A 23,382-nucleotide genomic window follows, 5' to 3' on the forward strand; every position below is an offset into this window, starting at 1 on the left:
CATGGGAGTGCATGATACCCCATATTGTAGGTCTTTTGTATCTGCAGGGTACTCACTTTCATTCAGGTAGGAGTGCAGTTACCAGTCTTCTAACACTCATTGTATGTATAAGAAACTCATGTTAATAACAAATAAAACACTTTCACTAACTGTAAACTAAACCCAAAAACTCATGCTTCTTCCCCAGTTCTTCCGCATTCATAAACATACAGACATGGGTGCCTGTCAACAGTCAGCCATTAATATTCTTCTAAAACTGACACGTTGTTATACTAAATACTTGTTTGCATTTATCAGCTTTATCATCATACAAATAGCAATCTCAGACCCCTAGCTTCACTACTTCTTCATTTGTAGGGCATGAATGAAGCATAGCAACCAGCATGAGTCTCTCCACTGCCATACCCATATTTTCTGTGTCTTTCTCCCTAGATGTACATTTTACAATTCCACTCTAGAAAAGCATCTAAATGCAAATACAAGTGCCTGCAAACATACTTGTCTTAATCATTGAAGAAGAAAATTATACAAAAGGTTTTGTACATGCTTACATGCTTAGTTTATTTGTATTGATAAGGAAATTTGTTGGGCTTTTTATTCCATATTTTATTTAATTTTTAAAAAATTCCTAGTTTTCCTAATTAAACTGGTAAATCTAGCAAAATTTTACAGAATGGTACTGTCAATACAATTTTAAATATTACCTATGGCACAGGTACCTGAAAATCAAAGCAACTTTAAAAAACAATATAAATAAAAGCAATGGGTAACTTTTTAGATGCATTTCCCACGGAAGTGGTAAAACAGGATACAGTATATTTATAGATGTAACTGAAAATAAAACCTCATCATCTATTTTGATTCAGTTCTGCAAGCATTCCCTGGTATATTGGCAACTGGCCACTGAATTCAATAATCTAGACAGATTAGTACAGGACTCCTATTTTCAGGGATCCATCTGGTATTGTGGTAATTGCAGCTCAGCAGATTACTGCTATGTCCCAGCTTTGTAAAATGCATCAATGCTGCCAGAGAAACCTGCCCTGTACCACTCCAGTCACAATGTCAGGCCAATTGATGGAAGCATATGTGTTAACCTATTTTCAATTATCATTATTTATAATTAATTCATGAACAGTCATATCATGTTTAAATTTTACACTACCTTCTTGTATCATGTCTAATGAAGAGAGACTGACAAATTCAGAGACTGGGAAAAGACCTATGTAGAATTTTAAGGAAAGCCACAATATGAAGATTAGCTTAAAGAAATAAAAAAAATCCAAAGCATCCCCTTACATGAACCAACAAATAACCCCGCTGGGGAAGGGGAGGAGGAGGGGGACAGGCAGGTGTGGGTGTGTGTGTGTGAGCGTTCTTCCTGCTGCAAGCACCAACAGCTACATCTAGTGGTTTTAGGCAGTATGGACAATTTACCGACAGCCAAACCATGTCTTAGGGAAGCATTTTGTATTCTGCATCAAAGAGAAAAGCTAAATTCTTCTCCAGTGTAGAGCTTTGCAGCAGCACTGATGCTTCACTAAAAGTACTTTCTTTCCCCAGTTCATTTTGTGCAAATAAATCTGTGGAGAATGAGAGTTTTTTATCTTTGTAAGTTCGCAGTTATATATTTATAAGAGTTTAATATACTATATTTGTGCATTTTCCTCTATAGTAGGTTAAATATGCATATAGATAAAAGTATAAACTCCAAATCCTATAATTTAAATTTTGTGGAATGAAATTAAACAAGCTCAGGTAACTTGCCACAGGTTCATATTGGAGTGTGATAAAAACACTTAACTAACACGTTTCTAGACCTGGTAGATGAACCACAGAAGAACAAAATCTTCAAGTTTCCATAATATCAAGTATCAAAGTTTTCAGATACTCCAGGAACATTTGCCTCAATGAATTAGTGGCAAACCTACTATATTTTAAACAATTCCAAGTAATGGTAATTCCAGATTATTATTTTTAAAAAATTAAAGAAAACAAAAAAACACACACACAAACTTCTAGTCTTTTTTGAAGAAATAGACAGTGTTAGCAGGAATAATTAGCAAGCTATGATATTTATTAATATCCATTTATTATTTTAAATAAGCAAGTATTTGGAAGTAATATTACCAATTCAGAAATCAAAAACATTTATTTGCCAGTAAACTCATACAAACTGAAATGTTCAATGCAAAGAAAAACATATTTAAAAACTCCTAATCATCCCCATAATTAAACATATATGACTCCACAAAGAGTGAAGAGCTTCACTGTAAAATGGCAGAAATAGTAGAACAACCTTTACAATTCCACTGGACTTTTGGAAACCTGACATTTAACCTCCCAAGATATTTGTCAGTTGTTTAGCAGCCAAGTTCTAGCATAGGTTAGATATGGCAAGAGGTGGTTGTGGAAGAAGAAGAAAGTGTTGGAATTTAAAATGGATAAAACTAAGCAATAGGAAATTCAAAATTTTTCTTCATACATTAAATTACATTAATCAACTATTTTGAAAAATCAACTAGCAATTATTTTTATAGTGACATTGAACCACTTAATGCAGATAAGAAGGAAGGACTAAGCAGACTTTGAAAGAGGCAGAATAAGTTTAATTGCCAAGGTAAGTTATTATTGCCACTCACAAATGCATGTTATGCAATACTTACTAACTGCAATTGCCTGGAAAACCTCTATTAGTGTCACAGAGAACAGTTTCATGGAAAATGCATAGCTTGGGGAACATACAAGATCTAATTTCTGCCTTTCTTTATTCAGACGATGCTAGAAATGTTATGACTCGTTGATCTGTGAAGAATAGCATAGAAAGCAATAATAGATATGGTAATGGGCACCCTGCCACCACTTTTATACATCTAAACTCCTTAAAAGCAGTGTGGTTAGCTTTTCTATATTTGGTCCCACTGAATGACGGAGGCACTTGAATAGGTTGCAAAACAAGGTATTAAAAACTAAAGCCCAGATTTTTAAATAACTTTTTGTCTATATTATTCCAATGATTTGAAGCAAAATGGGCATATAATAAAAGCACGTAGCAATTGATAGAATTTGGCACTGGTCACCTCTGTAATGGGGATGGAAAACCAGCCTAATTTCCTAAAAAAAATTTATGTCATTTTATCTTTATGCTAGATAGACACACAGGGCTGTTTAACTGTATCACCTTGCCATAGCACCTTCTGTAGTGGTGTCTATTAAAAGTTCACACTTTGCCCAAGTCTGCTGAATGAGAGTGACGTATCTCATGATGGATGAGTCTTTCAAATACAGGGTTTGTTGTAAGCACCCATACACGTGTGTTATGGTTTTAGAAAGGTATGGTGTTGTGCTGGATTTGGAGGTTTGTTCATATTCTACAACTGCTTGTGTCAGTGCTTTGAGAAACTTCTCTCCTCTTGAGAATATATCAGCTAGTTCTTTTTTTCCTACTTGTTCTTTTTGAAATCAGTGTGAAAAAACAGATGCTGGAGCAGGGGGGAGATAGAAAACCCCTATTTTCCACAATATGCTGAACTACATTATGACAGTTTGCAATCAGTGTCCCCTTAAGACTGAGTTTCTGTTGAAAAAGTATCCCTTGTCCTTGTCTCTACAGTCACAAGGTGGCACCAGAGCTCAAAGTTTTTTGAAAAGGCCGTTTGGAAATTCATACTCTTTTTTTCTAATCTCTTCTAAACTCGTTATTTGTTTTGTGAGGGCAAAGCCAAAATGGTCAGAAAAGCATTCACAGTGAAAGAGAAACTGAAGAATCTGTCCAGTCTGTGCAGCAGATAGCTGATCATAAAGTGATAAGTTAAATATGACAAAGTGTATTTTATTAAAGTCATGAAAGAATTAGTGCTATTTGAAGGAATAGTTTTCCAATATATTTCTAAATTATTTCAAGGTTACCAACCCTTAAGAAACCTTTTCCTGCTGAAGATGCAGAGTGACTTCTTCATTTACATGTTTGTGTTGAAGTTATGCCCTTGCAATAGTTTTCTGCTGATAGACTTCAAGTGTACAATGATTAAAAAAAAAAATCATATTTCAATCTTCTTGTTGCCTTTCTTGTCCCTTTTGTCTCCTCCCCTCCAAACAATTTACAACAAAGCAAGGAAGTACTTCTCATGAATTTCACTATGGCCTTTACTGTAACATATTTACTGACATTCCCCTGGCATTTCCTCTTGAATTCACCACTCTCCTCCTCTCCATCACCTTTAAATGACTGGACAGTCATTCCCCATCGAGTAGATCACCATTCCTCATATGTTTGAATGCAATTCAAATTCTAATACATGACTTTCCAATAAAATCTTATCTTACTGTCTTTGAAACATGACAGGCTACATTCCTTTTATTCCATGTTTACACCTGATTAATGGCTTCTTTATTTTTGTAGGATGTTATGAAATACCTGCCCCATTTCAGAAGGGGATTATAGAATTCATAAATTATGTTTCACTAAAACAGTGGTGAAAATTCCAACACTGTGTCCCAGCAAGCCTTTCTCTGGACAGTCTGAATAAGCACCAAGAAGTTCTTTACAATACAACATTGCCGCAATTGACTTTTTGATTTTGAGATTTTTAGAAAAATGTATTTTCTTTTTCATTTTGCCTTTCTTATTTTTCCTTATACTGATGCTTAATATCTAATACTGGTTGGGAAAACAGCTGCAGAAAAAATTTAAATTACTTCCTTGGTACAAATCTGTGCACTCTTCCCATGCTTGAAGCTCAGCACAGTGAGAAGCATGCTACTAAATGGAGTCCTTAGGGACTTATTAAAACTATTTGCAGTGATTTTATGTGACATTTTCTTGTTTGATGCAAAAAGAAAGGAACAAAAAACCAAAATCCAAACAATCTTAGATTACTGATCTTCTGTGGTAATCCATCTTATCTTAATGACAATCTGACTAGAGATAACATATGTAGACTTTTCACTTAAATTTCACTGCTGATGCTCTTATTAATTCGCACTGAAAACGAAGATTATTTGTGCTGGTCCATTTAATTCTCTGTTTCTCCTCTTTACTGTGCAGCATAGCTCTTTAAGACAAGGATTGTCCCTCTGAATGCCAGGAAATGACCTTTCCATTTATGTTAGCGTACCTAAAATTCTTTGTTTGTTTTATTTTGTTTTTTGTTTAGAAACGTCTCTCACTTCTACTCAGACCATCATGGGGCCTTCTGGCAGTGAAATAGATGGTGCTCTGTTTCTCAATCATTAACCTCAGTCCTACTTTTTGCAGCATGAAACTTTTCAGACTACAATAATGGGCTGCAAGTTTCTATGGCAATAAATAGATCAAATATTTAAAACAATTGTGAAATAGCCATATGAAAGAGTCATATAAATGGAATTTAAAAAAATAAAACTTCTGTTTTTTTAAATGTTTAAGGAAGTAGTTCCCTAACTGTGCAGAAACTTGTACGTCTCAGACAGAAGTGAATGCCTGGGGGGACTGAGCTGGCTTGCGGTAAAACTGTGGCTTCTCTTGGATACAGCACTACACAAAGCAATCCTTCCTCTTCAAAAAAATCAGCATTTGCATTTTAGAAGTAGACAAAAATAGAATACAATCAAAATGCAACTACACTTGCCTGTAGCTAAGATGCATATAAACAACACTTTAAAAAATAGTGAAATGCCTTAAACTTAGAAGCACTTTGAATACAGCAATTTCCACTGTTGCATCATCCTGCAAAGCTCCTGTAAATCAGATAACAACTATTTTCATATTAACATGTTTAACTGTATCTTGTCCTTTAAAGGAACATTCTAAGTGCTCCCTCAATACCATTTTGAAGTTGAATATTTAGGCTGGGCTCTCAGCAAAGGACACATTCCTGCTGAAACTCTCTTGCACTCTGCCGAAGAGAAATCTTATACAGATCAAAGCTACACTTGATATTACTACATTACTTTTGGATTAAGCTATTCACTGATTTTTCCCTCACACGCTGTACTCACACAACTTGAAATTAAATGCAGAATAGCAACAAAGGATATACAAAGTTACACATGGCTGAATTTTATTTTTAAAAGTTTATATGCTTAGCATAGATGAAAACTTTACCATTTTCATAATTAATCACGTGAATAGGGGCATTCTTTCACTTTGGATAAATAATGGCAACCAGAAATATTGACGATGTTTAGAGCAAGGATATTGAAAAAATACATTCTGGGTTACAGGTTTTAAACATAATACATATGTACTAAGTGCCATTCCACAGCAACCTCTGCGTGTAAAGCCTGTGTTTTACATAGACATGCAAATATGAAGATTTTCAGCAATTGTGCTTGAGTGCATTTCAGGAACATGAAACTTAATTATCACTTCCACATAATGCCACCAGGATGGTTTCATAATCCCCTTTGAGTTCATCCTGTAAATTTAAGCATGAAAACCCCACAATTGTTAGAATAATGGTCTCAAGTAAAATAAATTTCAATTAACATTCAATATACATTGATCAAATATCAGTGCTCCATCTGTATAAATTAATCACTTGGTAAGACAGTTAGCCACAGACTGAGCTGGAACCAAGCACCCTCACTGAAGTTGTGTGTATGATCTAGAAATAAACACATGCATTTCCAGAGTGCAGCTTAGGTAGATGAGGCTAGTAAAAATGCTGGGAGGTCTAGGGTATAAGTGAAGAAGAGAGGCACATAAGATTTTTATCTACCCAGGAGCTTAAGCTTTCACTCTAAATGAAGTGAAACTTTCTTTTTTGATCAGTGCTGCCCAATACTCAGTAATATTACAACACTTTGTGGATATACATTGTGTTTAGGAGCATCTCAAACAAAGGTTAACAGTACAGGGATACTCTACTCACTGGGATTGCTTATTCAGCTTGGTAAAAACGGATAATATGCATTAAGTATGCAGTGTAATTATGACATACATTTCTTATTTTCTCTAATTTGAATCTAATTTTCAGAGATATGTGAATTCTTCAGTGTAGGCAAGCTATGCCTCAAGGCATTTGGATGTAATCACCACTTTGGTACATGATGAGGTGATGTAATTACATAATAAATTACAGGTCACACACATGCTTAAGGGAAGATTAAAAGTGACCTTTGGCAGCTGAGAAAGTAGCAGACATCAATAAAAATCCAAAAGGCATTTTCATAAATGTAGGGTGTATGTTTCTACTCCAATCAAGACATCTTGTTTTTTCAGTAATGTCTACTACTCTGCACAAAGATGCTTTGCCAGTTTAGCTTTCTTCTAGTCCCTCACCACTTGAATTTTCTGGGTGGTATATTGGGGTGGTCAGTCTCTTTTAGCAAAATATTTTTGTAAGTTTAACTCATTTACTTAGGTCATAGGGAAAACAAGCCAAATAAATATTAATAAAATTTAAAATTAATTTGCTGGAGTACCCCAAATATTAAAAGTTGTGTCAAATATGCCCCTTAGAGCTGTCGCAGCAATCACCTCCACTCTCCTGCCAAGGTACTGCTTAAGTACAAGAATTTTACTTGGGGGGGATAATTTACTCCGCATTCAGCTTTTGGATTCTACTGTAAGATGATATCTTGAGACGTGTCACTACTATTTCTATAGCTCTTTTGACAAAAACCTTAACTTGGAAAAGAAATTAGTTCTCCCAGCCTGTGGGCCACTGGAAACATAATGTACTTATCTACAATGAACCACGCAGGATGAACCAGGGACTGAGGAGCAGAAGAAATAACAGATCTTTACTGGACTTCAGAAATCATCCAGTTGGTGTGTGTTTCGTGTGGGAGGAAACCTACCATAATGGCTTGGCGGAGAGAGATGCCGTACAGACTCTTGTAATAGCCTTTGATCTCATTCATATCCACCTCATGGCGCGAAACCATGATTCTGACAAGGTCTTTGTGCCGGGTCCCAGCACCCTATTAAAGGAAACAAAGAAAAAAGGGGAAGAAAAAAGAGGGGAAAGAATTGCGTTACTGTCATCATTGAAATACCTTTAATCACGGTCTGTATGTTAGTCCATCAGACTTCTTTATGTATGAACACACCCCTTTCCTTTTCTTTCAGTATGTCTTTTAACAGGGAGGTCTCACGGGCCTTAATGTTCCACATGAGCACAATTCACTTCTGATAGGCTACCTCCACACTGTTGTTTTTGGGGTTTTTTCCATATTTTTAATATTTTTTTTAGCTCTTTTCTAAAAACAGACATCTCCTTCCCTGTGCTTTCTAGACATTAGGGACAGCTTAAATTTTCAACTGAAAAAACTGCCTTTTTTCATTACTTTTTTCAATAGTGCAATGATCCACATTTTCATAATGTTTCACTCAATTTTTCACATACTGCTCCTAACCAAGTCTCAGAGTTAGGACAATACCTACATACTCGGCTTTTCATGTTTCATGTTCTTCGCTGCCTCACTAAGAAGGGCTCTAAATCTGCCAGAAGGATCATGGATGTTATAGATAAGGCTTCCACAAGGTACCTGCCAAGATCTAGAATTGCTCTCCTTTTCCCTTTTTACTTTCATAAGAAGAGTTCCAGTCTGCTTCCTGTCACTGTAACAGTAGAAGATATGTGTGGATGGACAGATGCCCCCCTGAACACACTACAGCAAACAGACAACTCCTCCAACAGAAAGTCTCAGGTTTCAGAGGAAGGAATAGAACAAGTGAGAGAAATACTCTGAATTCCCTCTGCAGTCTTTTTCTATCACTCAAAGGACCCAAAGACCTCTAGCTAACTTTTTATCTTTCAACTTATAAAGAACCTTATGTTTACAAATAGGAGATCTTTATTTACCTTCATTGCCAAATGGAGTTTTTCTGCAAAGAAAGCTGGCTTGCTTGTGGCACACTTTACTGTAATGAAACAGTGAAACAAGGTCACTTCTGCTACATATGTAATAAAAGTCTACCAATAAAACACTTTCATCTTTCCTACCCGCATACCCTATTTATGTACTTCTTTGTTACCTTTCTTCATAATATATGAGGACAAGAAGATCCTTTCCTCTGTTTAATCACAAAGCAATGCAGTTGGGGAGAATAATTACTATAAAAACAACACATTTCTCCCTAGTTTACTGCCACAAAATTAAGGAGGGTGTTGCAGTTCTCAAGAAGAAAAATTGGAAAGCATTTATGCCTTCCACAGCAGAACTGGAGGTTATAATCTGATATTTTGTAAACCAAGTTGTAGTTCAATTTTGATATAAGAGGGATCTGATGGAAATTATTCATTTATCCAAAATATGTTTGACATATAATTGACATTTTGATATATTGATATAAAAGCTAAGAACAGATGGGTGCGTGGACCCCAATAAACCTCCCTGATCTAGTGGTGAGAGGGAATCCCTTCCTTACCTTATTGTTCATGAACAAGTAATTAAATTTATATTAATATTTTCTTGAACAGAACCACTAAAGGAATTTTCTTATGCTTTCAATAATCAATATTATAAGCATTCTTGCAGAATGCCTTGAAGAAGAAGAAGAGAGGCTTTGGTTAAAGACAGTTTTAAAACTATTGGATTTTTCATACAAACTATACCTTTTTTGACAGCTTTTTCTAGCATATTGATTTCTTGTAAAGGTTTCCCTATGTTAGCAATTCATCTGTTCTCCTTAGAAGACCTTTCCACATATCAGGAGAGGCATTTCTACTCATTCATCAACTTCAACTGATTTTAAGTGTCAATTAAACCACAAAAATTACATTAGACTTTCCAAGGTATTATTTAGCAAGCTTCTCAATGAAGCAGGTAAGTACAGAAGAGTTTCTGATCATAGCAATTATGGCAGAAATGAAAGTGTAAGTTTAGTCAGAACATGCAGTAGGTTTCAATCTGCAGAACTACTTACCAAGGGCAGTGAGGCAATTTTCAATATCACCTTTCAGCTCCAAGTCCAGTACCTTGTTCATGTCATGCTTGCTGTATTTGGTGTATTTCTGAAAGACTAAATAATAGGAAAAAACAATAGTCTACCTGCACTGTCTCTGCCCTGTTCTGCTGCAGCAGAGGACTGCTTGTGAGTCATGTTTCTCACTTTCTTCAGACAGCACAGTGTGAAGAGCAGTGTTGCTGCATATACTGATGGAGTCAGCATATGGAATGGACTTTGGTAGGATGGAAAGGTTCATTTCCCATCAGCTGGGGTAGAGGTGCTCAACAGGCTACACCAGAGCCTGTGACAACTGAGACTTCAGTTCTGTTAAGAGCCTGAATTATATTGCTTATCTCTACTTTGGAAAGAACAGCCAGGCTGCCAACCACATCCTTAGTCAGCAAGCATGCTTCCAATTAGAATCATATCCTGATAATCTGTATCTTCTCTAAATTCATGACCAGGCAATGTTCAAAAATCATCCCTGAGAAGCATGAAGCTTTGTTCAACTTACCTCTTCGAAGATGTGGGTAGCTTCTTGTAGTAAGAATGGTTATAAACACACCAGTATCTGTTCCTTTCCTTTTCTCTCCTGCCTCATACAAGGCCTGTCATAAAGAAAAGAAGGTGGCAAGTTCAATATTGGAATAGTTAAACTCAAAGAGGAATACTGTATTTTGAGGGCCATTGCATTATAGTAATGAACACTATCCCTTGACACAATCCAGATCAAAACTCTACCCCACTTCAGACTAACTCCAGCTCTGTCAAATAATTATGTTGCAATGGCACCTAGTGAATACTATGCATCTAGAAAACATATTTTCAGACATTTTACTTTTCAGAGTATACTACATTCTTAAATGAAGTTATTTTTCTTTTGTCATGGTAGCAGTCTGCATGAAGCTCAGGAGTCGTAGGATTTCTTAAGACAGATAAAACTATGGAAGTTCAGGACTGGTAGGATTTCTTAAGACTGACTAAATTATTTCTGCAACTAACTGGTGTAATATGCAGGAGAAGCCTATGTACGAGGTTCTTCCTCTTCTTTCTAGGAGTGACTTTAACTTCCAGGACAGTAAAAACCAAATCAGTCTCCTCCATTTTCCTCACCTCCTCAAACCTTTCTAAGACTAATAATAAAAGGCCTCCATACAGCATGAAGATTTAACACTCTCATCAAGATAAACATTACTGATCTTTTGAATTTAGAAAAAGTCTTAATTTGCTTTCATATCTAGGGCTGATGACAGAACTACACCTCTTATGTAACAGGAATTAAAGCAGCATTTCTCAATGGCCTTTTCTTGGCTGGGTTTTTTTTAAAAAGCAATCTGAAGTCATCTAAAATTAAATTGTATCTTTGATGTAACATTTTAGAGATGAAAACTCAGCAATGACTCTTAAGTTTATCAAGATTTTTGTAAAGCTAGTTCCACTAATGTTGGAAGAAATAAGAAAAAGATCAAATGTTTATTAAAGAATTACTGAGAAAATGACTGTGACATATGACAATATTCTTGAAAAGTTTGTCACTAAAAAGCAACATCTATATCTAACATACTGCGGAGTTCACATACTGGTCAGCTATGGCAGCTAATTCTGCACATAGATGAGCACATCCTTGTCCCTTAATTCAAGAGCTGTTTTATAAACAGAAGCATGACTCAGTCTGATTCCTCCACTTGTTGACTTATACTTCAATGGCCTGCATGCTTTTCAGGAACTAGACGAGGTCTCAGAAGTATTTCTGAAGCTAGATATTAGAGTGAAAATCTAATTTCCTTCATATAATTAACTTACATGAACTTTGTAAAACACTATCTCTTTAGAAATTACTGCTCTATGACATTGAAATCTCTGTTATTTCTGCAATGCACAGGATTCAGACAGCCAATGGAATCTCAAGTAAGTCAGAAGAAGTTCTGCGAAGAACCAAGTATGATCTTACCCTGGCATCATTGTCAGCAAGTTCATCATTCACATGAGGATTTTCACATCGATCAGCCTACATAAAGAAAGAAATAAAGTTTCACTGGTCCACAATCATTGAATTCACTAAAGCTCAACATTTGAGAGTCCTGCAGCACCATGTCATACATAAACCAATACATAACTAGAAACAGGTGCAGATATATCAATCATCTGGTAATAAAACTGTTGTGTTTGCAATCAGAGAATATATTTCTACAGCCATCAGCAACTTATTTCTTGATTCCCATCTAAGAATCCACAGGAAGTAATTGTTTCTTGACATGAAACTACAGGCTTCAAACCTGTTCCCTGATATCATTCAATAGACTCCTTTCAAGTTGATTTGAAAGTTAAAACTGAAAATCCAAACCATGCACATGGATATATCAAAATATCATCCTGTATGCAAGTACAAGTTTCATATACATATACTCAAAAATCAAATATTTATTAATTTTAGGAGGATATTTTTATTGGGAAGGTCCAGTGTTTCATCTGATCTGCTTTTGAATGTAAATTTACAAAACACTTTGTCCACTTGTTAACTCCATGCCTTTGTCCCATTATCTAACTACTAGAAACATAAATGAACAGGAAAAAAATGTTCATTTCTCTAACTTTAAATATTTCTTCTTTTTCCAGTCAATTGACATGACATTATGTCTGTTACTTTTTCTAGCACTTAAAGATAGCACAAAAACATCTTAAAAGCATAACTGATAAAACAGAAATATTGTTTTAAAGTTTTTTAGAAGGTGTTTGACATAAAATCTTGTTCTAGTTTGTTTAGGAACAGTTTCTAATGATCTAGGATATGACAGTAAAAAAAAAAATCAATGCAAAGAAATAAATATTGCATAAATCTTTATTTATTGCACATCTTTCTAAAACAGTCTTGAGACCATTGATTTTCGATTATAGATATTTTCACTCAAAATGCTTAAACATAGCATACCTTTGCTAGAGCAACCAAAGCCTTTTGAAAGTCACCAGAAGTGTCAGAGATGATGTCTTTTGTCAGATCTCTCTTCAGCACTGCAAGCAAATAGTTTGTTTTGAAGTTACCAACTAAGTTGATTACCTAATTTTAAAGGTCCCATTAAACCACTTTATGATCTTTTTCAGTATTTTCCTAATTTCCCTCTTAAATATGCCCACTAGAAATGTGATTTTCATACTTTCTCTCATTTGGTTTCTAGTAAAGGAGTTTATTCATAACATATCCTTTAAATCCTGAGATGTGCTGTGAAGTTGGACCTTGAACCTAAAATGTGCTGAAAAATGTCCTTCTCTAAGGTCTTGTGGGTACCATGGGTAGCGTTGTCTCAGGTTTCTGCTTGTAAAATACACGAATCTTTTCTGAATCTTTTTCATTTTTACTTCTGGCTGTCCTTATCGGTATTGAACTCAAACACAAACTGTCCCAAAAGATCAAGTTTTTAATACAGACATCTAAGAAGAAATGTCTTGGTAAAAGCTACCTCCTCATCTCAGAAAACACAATTTCATTAAACACAGTAAACTCAACATATAAGGGAGATGCCACATTACATTGTAGTAATGTCTTCAAGTATTTTCCCCCTATTGTTTACTGGCTGCTCCTACTGCTATCATGTGTGTGTCACTAACCCAGTAAGAATTTTTTTTCCAAGTCTATGCTTTTTTCTTAAAATGTCAGCCAAGGTTTAGTTACAGGGGAAGAAAAGCAGCTTGGCTTTGCATGCATCCAAAAAAACATCTAAATGTGTGACTCATTGCATGAGACACCCACAATTCCAGCAGTGGTGATGTATCTTTTCCTTCACTATTGGGATCTACATAGGTCAGAAAAAGTCACCATGACCTCTTTCCCCAGCAACCCTGTCAAATTTTTGTGAAGCTTCATTTGCCTCCTGTATTTTTCTCAGCTCCTCATACTAAGTGAGGCTGTGACTCTAATGTGTCTGCTAGAGGGTTATACAATAGTATAACTTCTTTCTTGCTTCTTAATACTTCTTTCTTGCTCTGAATTACCTTCCTTATAGTATCTGTTGGCTTCTCCGATCTCTCGGTTGGTTCTTGAGGCCAGAATTTCAATTAAGGTATCTTCATCAGTTCCAAGTCCCTGACAAAAGCAATTAAAGTTTTAGAGATGTTATTCAATAGAAAAAACTTAAAATTCATAACAGAAATAAGATGAAAATCATTGGCTTTGAAGGGACCACATGGAATGTGAAATAAAAATTAAAAATATTATGCTTCCATATAATGTAATTTTGGCTCTTTTGGAATTAAATTTATATAGCATTCAACATACTGGTGCCCAAAGAAAGTGCTAAAGAGATCAAACAGTAAACATAAAAGAATGTAAAACATATGAAGAAAAATTACCTCCTTCCCTTTTCTCTTTCTCCTATGTAAACATGAATGTAAAGGCTATAGCTCCCATTAGCACTAGTTTTCAGAAGGCAGAAAGAGTTCATTCTCACAAAAGAAGCTCCTCAAACTCTAAAATTCAGCAGGGACTACTGATTCTTGTTCTCATAAACTCAGTTACCAATAAGGATTTAATTAACAAAGTGAAGTTAAAATAAAGATAATACACAACCCTTGAAATCTACATTCAGTATTATTCACAGGCCTTAGTAAGTACAGGAACTGTCCAGGAAAGTTTTTCTCTGTAGATTTTGCCTTACCTTCATAGAAGCTCTTAATTCTTCAGCATCAAATTGAGCTGGAGTTTTGAGCAAAGCCACAACAACATCTTCTAGATGGCCTTTCAGAGCTTTTTTCAAAGCCTCTTCTAGACTCTGTTTCAGGAAGAATAAGAAACACACTAAGTCAATGAATGGCAAAAGTGTAGGTGCTGTTCAGCTGCAGTCCAAAAATTAGTCTAACCTCTGATCAGTCTTAGTCTGCATCATTCCTATATCTATAATAGAAGGAATTATGAAGCCCTACTTCAAGTTTCCAATTTGTCACGTTTGATACTTTATGTTAAAGTGTTAGGCAGGGTTTTTCAGTAAGTATTCTGCATTGCTTTCACACATTGCAATTCAGCAACATGGAAACATCTACAGCATCAGAAGAAGACTCGAAATAGGCTGCTCATTCCTCAAGAGAAGATAATGTCATATTACTCTTACAATTATGACTGAGTTGCTTAAACAAAACCACAAAAGTTCTGAAGATAAAGGCTATATTCTAATTTGACCTAAATTTAATTAAGTGGGAAGTGAAAAAAATTAAATCTGATTTATTCTTCCACCTATTTAAAAAATGCTCTAAAACAACTAGAACCCCCTCCCTATACCAGTATTGGTGTACCTGGGGAACAGTGTAATGATCCTACAACTCTCCTGTCCTATTCAGTATTCTATCTTTACTCACAGATACCATTTGAGCCAGGAGAAAATTTTATATTCTGGTTGAAAATTAAGCTTGGCTTGAATATACTTTACCTTTCCTTTAGCCTGCTGATAGGCAGCTTTGATCTGCTGTCGCTGAGCATTTGTTCTCTTAGTCAAGATGTCAATGATGGTGGCTTCATCCACACCTATGAATCACCAAACAAAATTCCAATATATTCAAAATATATACATCATTTAGCCAGTTTTTTTTTAAATTATTATCTAGTTTATGTCATATTTTGATTTCTTTACAAACTCCAATTTAACCAAAGGAAAAGTTGAAAACAGATTAATGATGTAACTAAGAAACCAAATAAATACATCCATTTAAGATATAGAAAATTCATACAAAGAGTCTTAAAGTGTTCTGAGTGTAAATCTTCCACTAAATTGAAAAAACCCTAAAAAACCCCAAACAAACAGAAAGTCACACTAAAAAAACAAACTCGATGGCACAGTCTTTTAATTCAGTAAGTCAAACTGAAAAACCTTTTGAAGTACAAAGTGCCAAATGAGAATTTCATTAAAAGAGAGAAATGTAACAGAAGCATACAATATTATCAGCATAATCACTGCCTCTTGCAGGAATTTTATGGAAATCAAGACAAAAAGTACAGTATGTTGCAATATTATTTCCTGCCCTAGAAATTAAATTTTTACAATCCTTCCTTCAATATATTAATGAACTTAAATATACCATTAAGGTCTGAAACTGTAATACAATATCATGCTATGGAAGAGTTAAGATTCTTCACCAAGTGGTATAATTTAGTGTATTGCCAAGCTTTTAAAAGTAGAGGCACCTCTCCAGCTTGCCACTGACTCTTGCTCTTATATTTTATTCAGCACTATTCTCAAAATTTTCTAAGGGAGAGTCCTAATGTAGTAAGTTAAATATTTACTCCTCTTACCCTTTACAGTAATAGCTCTGTCCAAAGCAACAACATCAGCTGATGGATCAAAATTTGGATATGACTGTACTCCATGGATACCTTTCGCACTCTTCTGCAGAGGGAAAATAAAAAACAAAATTTAAAAAGGAAAAAAATTGCTTATAGTGAAGAATATTCTTGTACAGAAGCAGTTTTGAATGCCCAAATAAACTATGCATATGGGATTGCATTTTATCATATAGTTTTCTAGCTACAGGTAATTGAATGGGTTTAACAATGGATATGCATTGGATCTATTCCTTTCACAGCTCTCATATTAAATATATGAGATAAATAAATAAAAAAGTACTTCATAAATTGGTTTAGGCACCTGAACCCCTATTTCTTAAGCTGAACACCTATTTCTTAGTGTAAATTGGATTGCATAAGAAAATAATTAACTTTCCTAATTAGGAAATTCTGCTCCAATTTTAAAGACTCTAAACCCACAATTAAATCCTACAGGCACTTCCAGTAAAGTGCTAATTTCTTTGCTCATGTTTTGCAAACTGACTGTATATTACGTTAAGGGTGCCCTCAGCTGACTTATAGCTAGGTTTTCAAACACTTCTAGCATTCAAGATCTTGGGCAAGCGTTTAAGCCTAGCCCTACAAGCCAGTGGAAACCTCTCTCTCAGCTTCTTTGGAACTTTAGACATAAGCCACAGTCTTCACAAAGCATTATCCACTAGCTGATTGTGGTGAATCTGCTCCCAGACAGGCACTCCCTACTCAGTGTCTGAGGATCTCTGGGAACTGTACAACAGATCGTTTGGCTTGCCATGTGTCAGCAACATGACACATCAAGTTATGGGTAGATCTTAACAGAACTAAATAACTCATACAGTACTCAGTAAATGATTCCAGTCTACTACTATCACAGAACTATAAAATGCTCCAAGATTTTTGGATGAAAGATTTATAGAAAATTCCTGTTATTGTGATAAATGGTGAGATTTCTTATTAGAAGACACCAGTATTTTAGCTAGATGACTCAAAATCATCTATAATCTTTCTCTTGTTACAAAAGCTAGTATTTCAAATTTTTTAACCCTTTGCCATTAAAAAAAAATATCCCAAGAGAAAGGGCAAGGTTTTATGAATACATGTTTTACATACAACAATTTGTATTGAAGTTTGTACTGTTCTAGTCTTTGATAATTAAATGTTCCTCTTCCTACACAGTTGTCTCACTAGGAGTTGTAAGAGAGCAGACAGACTGCATACTTAAATCAGTCTCTTGCATACTTCTCAAGAGATCATTGTGTCTTGTGTGCTCAGTCAACAAAGGAATGGGAGTGTCTCACTGTGTGTTTCTCAATCTTGCAGGCTAACATTTGTATAATGGTTTCCATGCCAAACTTATCTCCCAGCAATACAAAACTCTCTGTAACCACCACAGCCAAGAATGTCTCAGGACACTGGAAATAGAGGGGGGATAGGATAGTGGAGCCAAAGGTTGGTGCACAAAATGTTGTGAAGTAAAAATTACAAAATCCACAGGGGCTTAGAAAAGAAAACTTTTGTTTACTGAAATTTCCCCTATATAATTTTGTTTTCAAAATGTAAATTCTTTAGGGAACTTGTGTGATTTCACAGTGCACTGCTTTACCTTTGCTTTCATTTCAGTAGCTTCACCTCATTATCATGAAGATTCTCCATATCATCCTAGCACAGCAGCTCTTCACTCCTCACAACCATATCCCTCTCTTCTAATGTCTAACAGTATTCATTGTCTGAGGCTTTTTTTTATGTGCTGTGGCTCACTACACCATAAGCATGACATGTGATATGAAAGCTAGGATATATGCTATTGACTTTACTTCCTCCTTTACATTCCTGGGTTCCAACTCATGGCTTCCTGTTACCTCAGCCAAAAAAGTCTGTGTTTTTTTCACATACATTGCCTGAACATGTTCAAACACATTCACAGAACTCAGCATCAGATTACTACATTAAAGAAGCCGATTTGAGTGAATCAGTGACTTGCCACTGAGAATTACAATTTAATCACACTAACTAGTTCTGCCTAGGAATTGATAACTGATAGGTGCAAATAGGAGCAATTTTTCATCTTTTAGCAAATTTCCTAGGTTTTATGGTTACATCAGATTATACACTGCAATAAAATTGGGTTCCAGTTCTAATCTGCAAGAGTTTTGCCATTGTTTTTCCTTCATTTGCATGTATGAAAGATTTTTAAATGCCTTTAAGCCACTTGTGAGAGTACACTAAAATAAGGATGGGCCTCTCAAAAGCAGATAATACTTACAATACATTCCTGCTCCTGATGGTCTATGAACCATGCCTGCTTCAGAAATTCTGATACCATAGCCATGTTGACAGGGTTTCTGGGAAAAGATGCATCAGGTTACAAACAATGCATTTTTCATCGTTTTCAGTACCAGTGCAACTCAAGATTTTCCACTCCCAAAATCACCTCTCCAACACTGTGACATGTCATGGTTAATATCCCACGTGGTAACAGGCCAGCACTATTGGAGGCAGGCAACTTTGATGTTTCATGAGTGATGTGATTCTCCACAGCTGCTTGCTCACCCCTACACCCTTGGCTACTTTCAGAAGTTTTAGATAAGAACAGTACAAGCAGTAGTACTATTTGCTTATAGCATTATATTAGCATTAGCACCTACTTATGAAGGGAAGGTACTGGAAACCAATTTGTCTTTCTCATTAGTTAGTCTATCATCTATGCCTATTTAGTTTGATCATTTTGAAATTCACTGGGAAACAAGGGTTCTTGTCTTATCATCTACTGAGTTGGAATTCTTGTGTATTATGTTAGGAAAAAAGATATTACCTTTTTATATATACATTCATGTAATTTCTTTGACCAGACATAAGGAAGATGAGTAAATCTGGATAGTTTTATATACATTGCTTTTTCTTACATATTTTCTACAATATCTACATAATAATAATAATAATAAAGTATTACCAATTTAAGAAGAGGAAAGAAAAGTAAGTTTTGCATTTTACCACTCAAAAAGAAAGGCCACCCATCTTTCCCAAAAATCACTATGCAGAAAAGGAAAAAATGAGAGGTGATGTAACATTAAGTACCAAAAAAATAATGAATAGGTTGCTTCATAACGACTTCTGTTGTTGGTGTGAGGAATACTCTGTTTGTTAACTGAAACAGTGAGGAAATAGAAAGAAGAAATCAATGGTCTATCAAATAAAGTTATTCAAACTAGTTTAATTTTATAAAACACTCTTCTTCAGCCAGCTCTAGGGAAGACTTGGCTTTAAAATATACATGTAAGCAATAACTGGAAATACTGTTGCCAAGTAAACCAGACTGGTTTTGAAACTGGTGTTAAGAGACAAAATTCTATTTGCAATCTTGGAATACACACCATAAACACATAAACTATAAAAAAGTTATGTTAGTTATGCTGCTAGCACATCCCCTCTGTCCTGCAGGAAGGGCAGGGACCAGTCTTTTGAGTGGGTACAAGTCTAGGACCAGAGAGTGTAGCTGCAGCCCAGCTCTTTCTTTCCCTCACAGCAAAACTGTAGAGCTTGCTTCTGCATTCACTAGCCAATAAAGTGACAAATTCCTCACACAGCCTGCCTGCAGCTCCCTCCAGGGTAAGAGCCAGCCATATTCCCTCTTCCCCAAAAAACTCTTACTTTTGTTTCCTTCCCTCAAGGAGGAATTTAGTTCTGCCAGAAAAGCTGAAACAGATATAAAATTTCTGTCTGTACTTTATTTAGAGTAGGTCTCAAGTGGGTAAATAATGGTAAAGAATATTCAGTCAGATTGAAGGACCAGCTTCTATGACCTGCTATTTATGCAGGATCAAAAAAGCATGCTCACACCACAGTTGTAACCTGCACTTTTCTCAAGCTGTCAGAGTGACTGCTGCACCCTTCTATTGACAGGAGTTAGTAAGGGCAGACGAAGCAAAATTCTGCTGCACTTTGTAACAGCACACAGGAAGGCTGCATGCAGGATGGAAACACTTAAAATTCTCCATTCTGGGTACACTGAGTCATCAGCACTGACATGTCCCAGTATGTCTGCTGACTGATTCACAGCACAGAGAACCATTCCAAACCATGAAACGAGATTCAGCCTCCCAGCACCAGATCTGAAAAGACGTGCACTTTGCCTGATAAAGTAACCCTTTCCAGGGAAAGCTGGCTTCAGGAAGCGCTGCTAACCCATCCCTTTCTTCTACATATCCCCACACCCATGCTTAACACCAAGCTCTAAAGTTTTGATGCCTTTGGGGCTGGCTGGAGCAAAAGGCTACTAGACTCCACTGCATTTGGTTAATTAGGCTTCTAAAACTTCCTGTATTTTCTGAATTAAATTGCACAGTAAGAAAAAATGTCTGTGCCTTAAAAGCTTTTTAAAAGTTTTTTTTTTTTAATTTTTTTTATTTTGAACTAAAGACAGTGGCATGTAGATCCATCTATTTCCATCTAGTAAGGAAATAATGCACTTTTAATATAAGTTAAAGTAGTAAATTGTGCTTCAGAGGAGCTAAAGTCCTTAGTCTGCTTTAATCAGCTTAGCAAGGTGAGAGACCAACATACATATAAAACTCTTCTTCTGCTCTGGAAGAAATTACAGCTGATAAGAAAAAAGAAGACTGGAATCTAGAAAGACAGCCCATCCCCTGATGGAGACAAGGTCTGGCCCAATATTTTGTCTTGCCACTGTAAAATGCAAAGAGATCATGTAAACAATACCTAGATACAGGAGGGATACATTCAGTCCAAGTATTACTTTAATATGGTATGAAAAGGACTGAAGCAATTGATTGCCAATTGAAATTATCAACATCCCAATGGGATTGAAAAATCAGACAGATCTCCAGCCCTAAAGGTTGTTTCACAAAAATCACCACAATATTGCTTTCTGTCTGGCTCTTAATCCCCTGAAGATGCACCCTTGAACAGGACCAATCAAAAACATTTAAGGCTTTGAGAAAATACCCTATTAAAAATAATTAAAGACACAAACTAGATTTTTACACTACAGTCTGTCTCAAATGACAGCATTTTTCTCTGTTTATTTAACCATATAGTGAAGCATGTCAGATGCCTGGTTATTTCAAATGCTCAATACCAGGATCCTGATGTACATTACAGTCATGACACCCAATCAGAAAAACAGGCAGATCTAATAGAGTAATTAACTTTGCAGTGGAAAGTCTGCTGAATATGAAAACATCAGAGAGAAAAAAACAATCCCATCCTTGTAAAATTCTGTGGAAAGATTTAGCAGAAAGAATCCCAGATGATACAGCTTTTACATAGCTTTGCCAAGTTCTTAGTCAGAAAAGCAGAATTTTGCTCTTATGTTTCTAAATGACTGGTTTGATTTCAAAGTTTTATTTCTGGTTTGATTTCTAAGAGATGTGATTCTCATCACTTTCATGAACAATGACTCTACAGTCATAATGTAGCAAAATGTTGTTGAACTGTTTGTATTTTTTAAATTTACATACACAGCATAGTAGTTTTCTAGGAACTCTGGTTTTAATGCAGATTTCTACAGCAGCCTAGTTTAAAGGCAAATAGAAAGCATATGATATGATCAACTCCAAATAAGTTTGCTTTTGAAGTTTTGACCTTTTTTTAAATTCCCTTTATTTAATTGCATTAAATAAAATCAACAATTGTCCAAGCCCTTGTGTAAAATGTTCCAGAATGGAAAGAAGTTCTCCTGCCCACACCCTTTTTCCCTGACAGCAACACCAACCCACAGAAAGTTTGCACCAGGTCACTTAACAAATTCAGCACACAATTCCTAAAATGTGCTGGGTCTACAGAGAGCAATAATGAACTACAAAATCCTACCTTCCTCCTCACAGACACTGCTTCACTGGGCTGCACAGTCAGGAGTAAAGGAGCAGAGGTCTCTCAAAGCTTTTATATCTTTTGCAGGAAACTCCACCCAGCAACCAGTGTTTCCACAGCCCTAGTAATCATCTGCAGTGGCTATATCTGGGTGCCACCCAAAGTGGAGAAACATTAGAAAAAAAAAAAAAGAGTCATTGCAAAACTATGTGCTGGGGAAAGTATGAGCAGATTTCAGAAGGGAAAATAAAACAAATGAGCAAACCATGGTAGCTGTCCTCTCCTGGCCTGACCACATCCCCAGTTTTAATAAATTGCCATAATTCTTTTGGCATCATATGATTAAATATTAAGAAAACTAAACTTGAGTTATTCTCATTACACTTTTACATGTCTGATATAATTTCAAAAGGGAATTTATTAAGATATATCTTTGCTCAGTGAAACTTTGAGTGAAGAAAATGTGAAGTGTCAAGGCAGCATCCTCAATTCACTGAGATGTGGTGGCCACTAGCTCTGCATCTCTGCATGTGGGCCCATGGCAGAAATAAGCCAGGAATGAAACATGTCTAGTATTTCACATAAATAACTTTTTTTTTTTTTTTTTTAAAGAAGCTCATGGAAAAAGGCAGGTTTAATATAAGGGCAATAATTGGCACCTACATAATTAGAAAGAGATTGAAACAGTAAACTCTGAAGTTCAAAGTGAGAGTGGTTTGCACAACATGAGGGTATATCTGAAGTGGTTTTCTGCAAACACTTCCTTGCCAAGCCAGCACAGCACAACACCATGCATATCACTAACATCTCAGATTGGCCTGGAGCATGATGCCCAGTGAAGTTCTCCTGTTGCTGAGCCAGGATTATTTGCAGTGGGCAGATAGGGCTCCCAGGAGACTTTCATCCTCCTGCTGACTGTCTGCAATGCACAGGTACCCCTAGTAGGGCTGATCTACCTCACATGAACATATATGAAATGCAGTCTGTCCTTGAAATCCATGTCTAACAGTTAATTATATGAGGAGGAAGAGGAAGAGACTGATGGTAATTATTGGAGGGGATCCTCACAAATCTCTCAAATGCAATGTAACATGCATGCACATTCCAGCAAGGCTTACATCTTCCTCTGCACACCCAAGCATGTGGCACTCAGAGTGATCTGCTCATCACAGTCAAGGAGGTCCCCATCCCTGCAGCCCAGGGGGAGAGCCTCCAGGGGAGCTGAAGGACACAGCCCCAGGATTTGCCCACAGCACTGGCCTCAGCCCTCATTCCCCACTTGAGTCACTGCCCTGCTGCCTTACAGAAGGCTGGGACTGCAGGTGGGACCCAGCCTATGGGCTGATGGCCTGTCACATTCCCATTCCCA

The 23,382-nt window shown here is 36.1% G+C and overlaps 1 protein-coding gene across 1 annotated transcript; it reads right to left on the reverse strand.

The window, feature by feature from the left end:
• Positions 1–2,056: 2,056 nt before the first annotated feature.
• ANXA1 (annexin A1) lies at positions 2,057–22,149 on the reverse strand. Its single transcript, XM_056513834.1, has 13 exons — positions 22,014–22,149; positions 18,448–18,526; positions 16,155–16,248; positions 15,295–15,389; positions 14,530–14,643; positions 13,868–13,958; positions 12,810–12,889; positions 11,832–11,888; positions 10,395–10,488; positions 9,857–9,952; positions 8,793–8,851; positions 7,786–7,908; positions 2,057–6,398 (listed from the first exon to the last, which is right to left on the reverse strand). The coding sequence occupies exons 2-13, from the start codon at positions 18,511–18,513 to the stop codon at positions 6,339–6,341; spliced, it is 1,029 nt and encodes a 342-aa protein (XP_056369809.1). The 5' UTR covers positions 18,514–18,526; positions 22,014–22,149; the 3' UTR covers positions 2,057–6,338.
• Positions 22,150–23,382: the final 1,233 nt, after the last annotated feature.

The sequence above is a fragment of the Oenanthe melanoleuca genome, chromosome Z (assembly GCF_029582105.1).
Source record: "Oenanthe melanoleuca isolate GR-GAL-2019-014 chromosome Z, OMel1.0, whole genome shotgun sequence".
Classification (NCBI taxonomy): Eukaryota; Metazoa; Chordata; class Aves; order Passeriformes; family Muscicapidae; genus Oenanthe; species Oenanthe melanoleuca.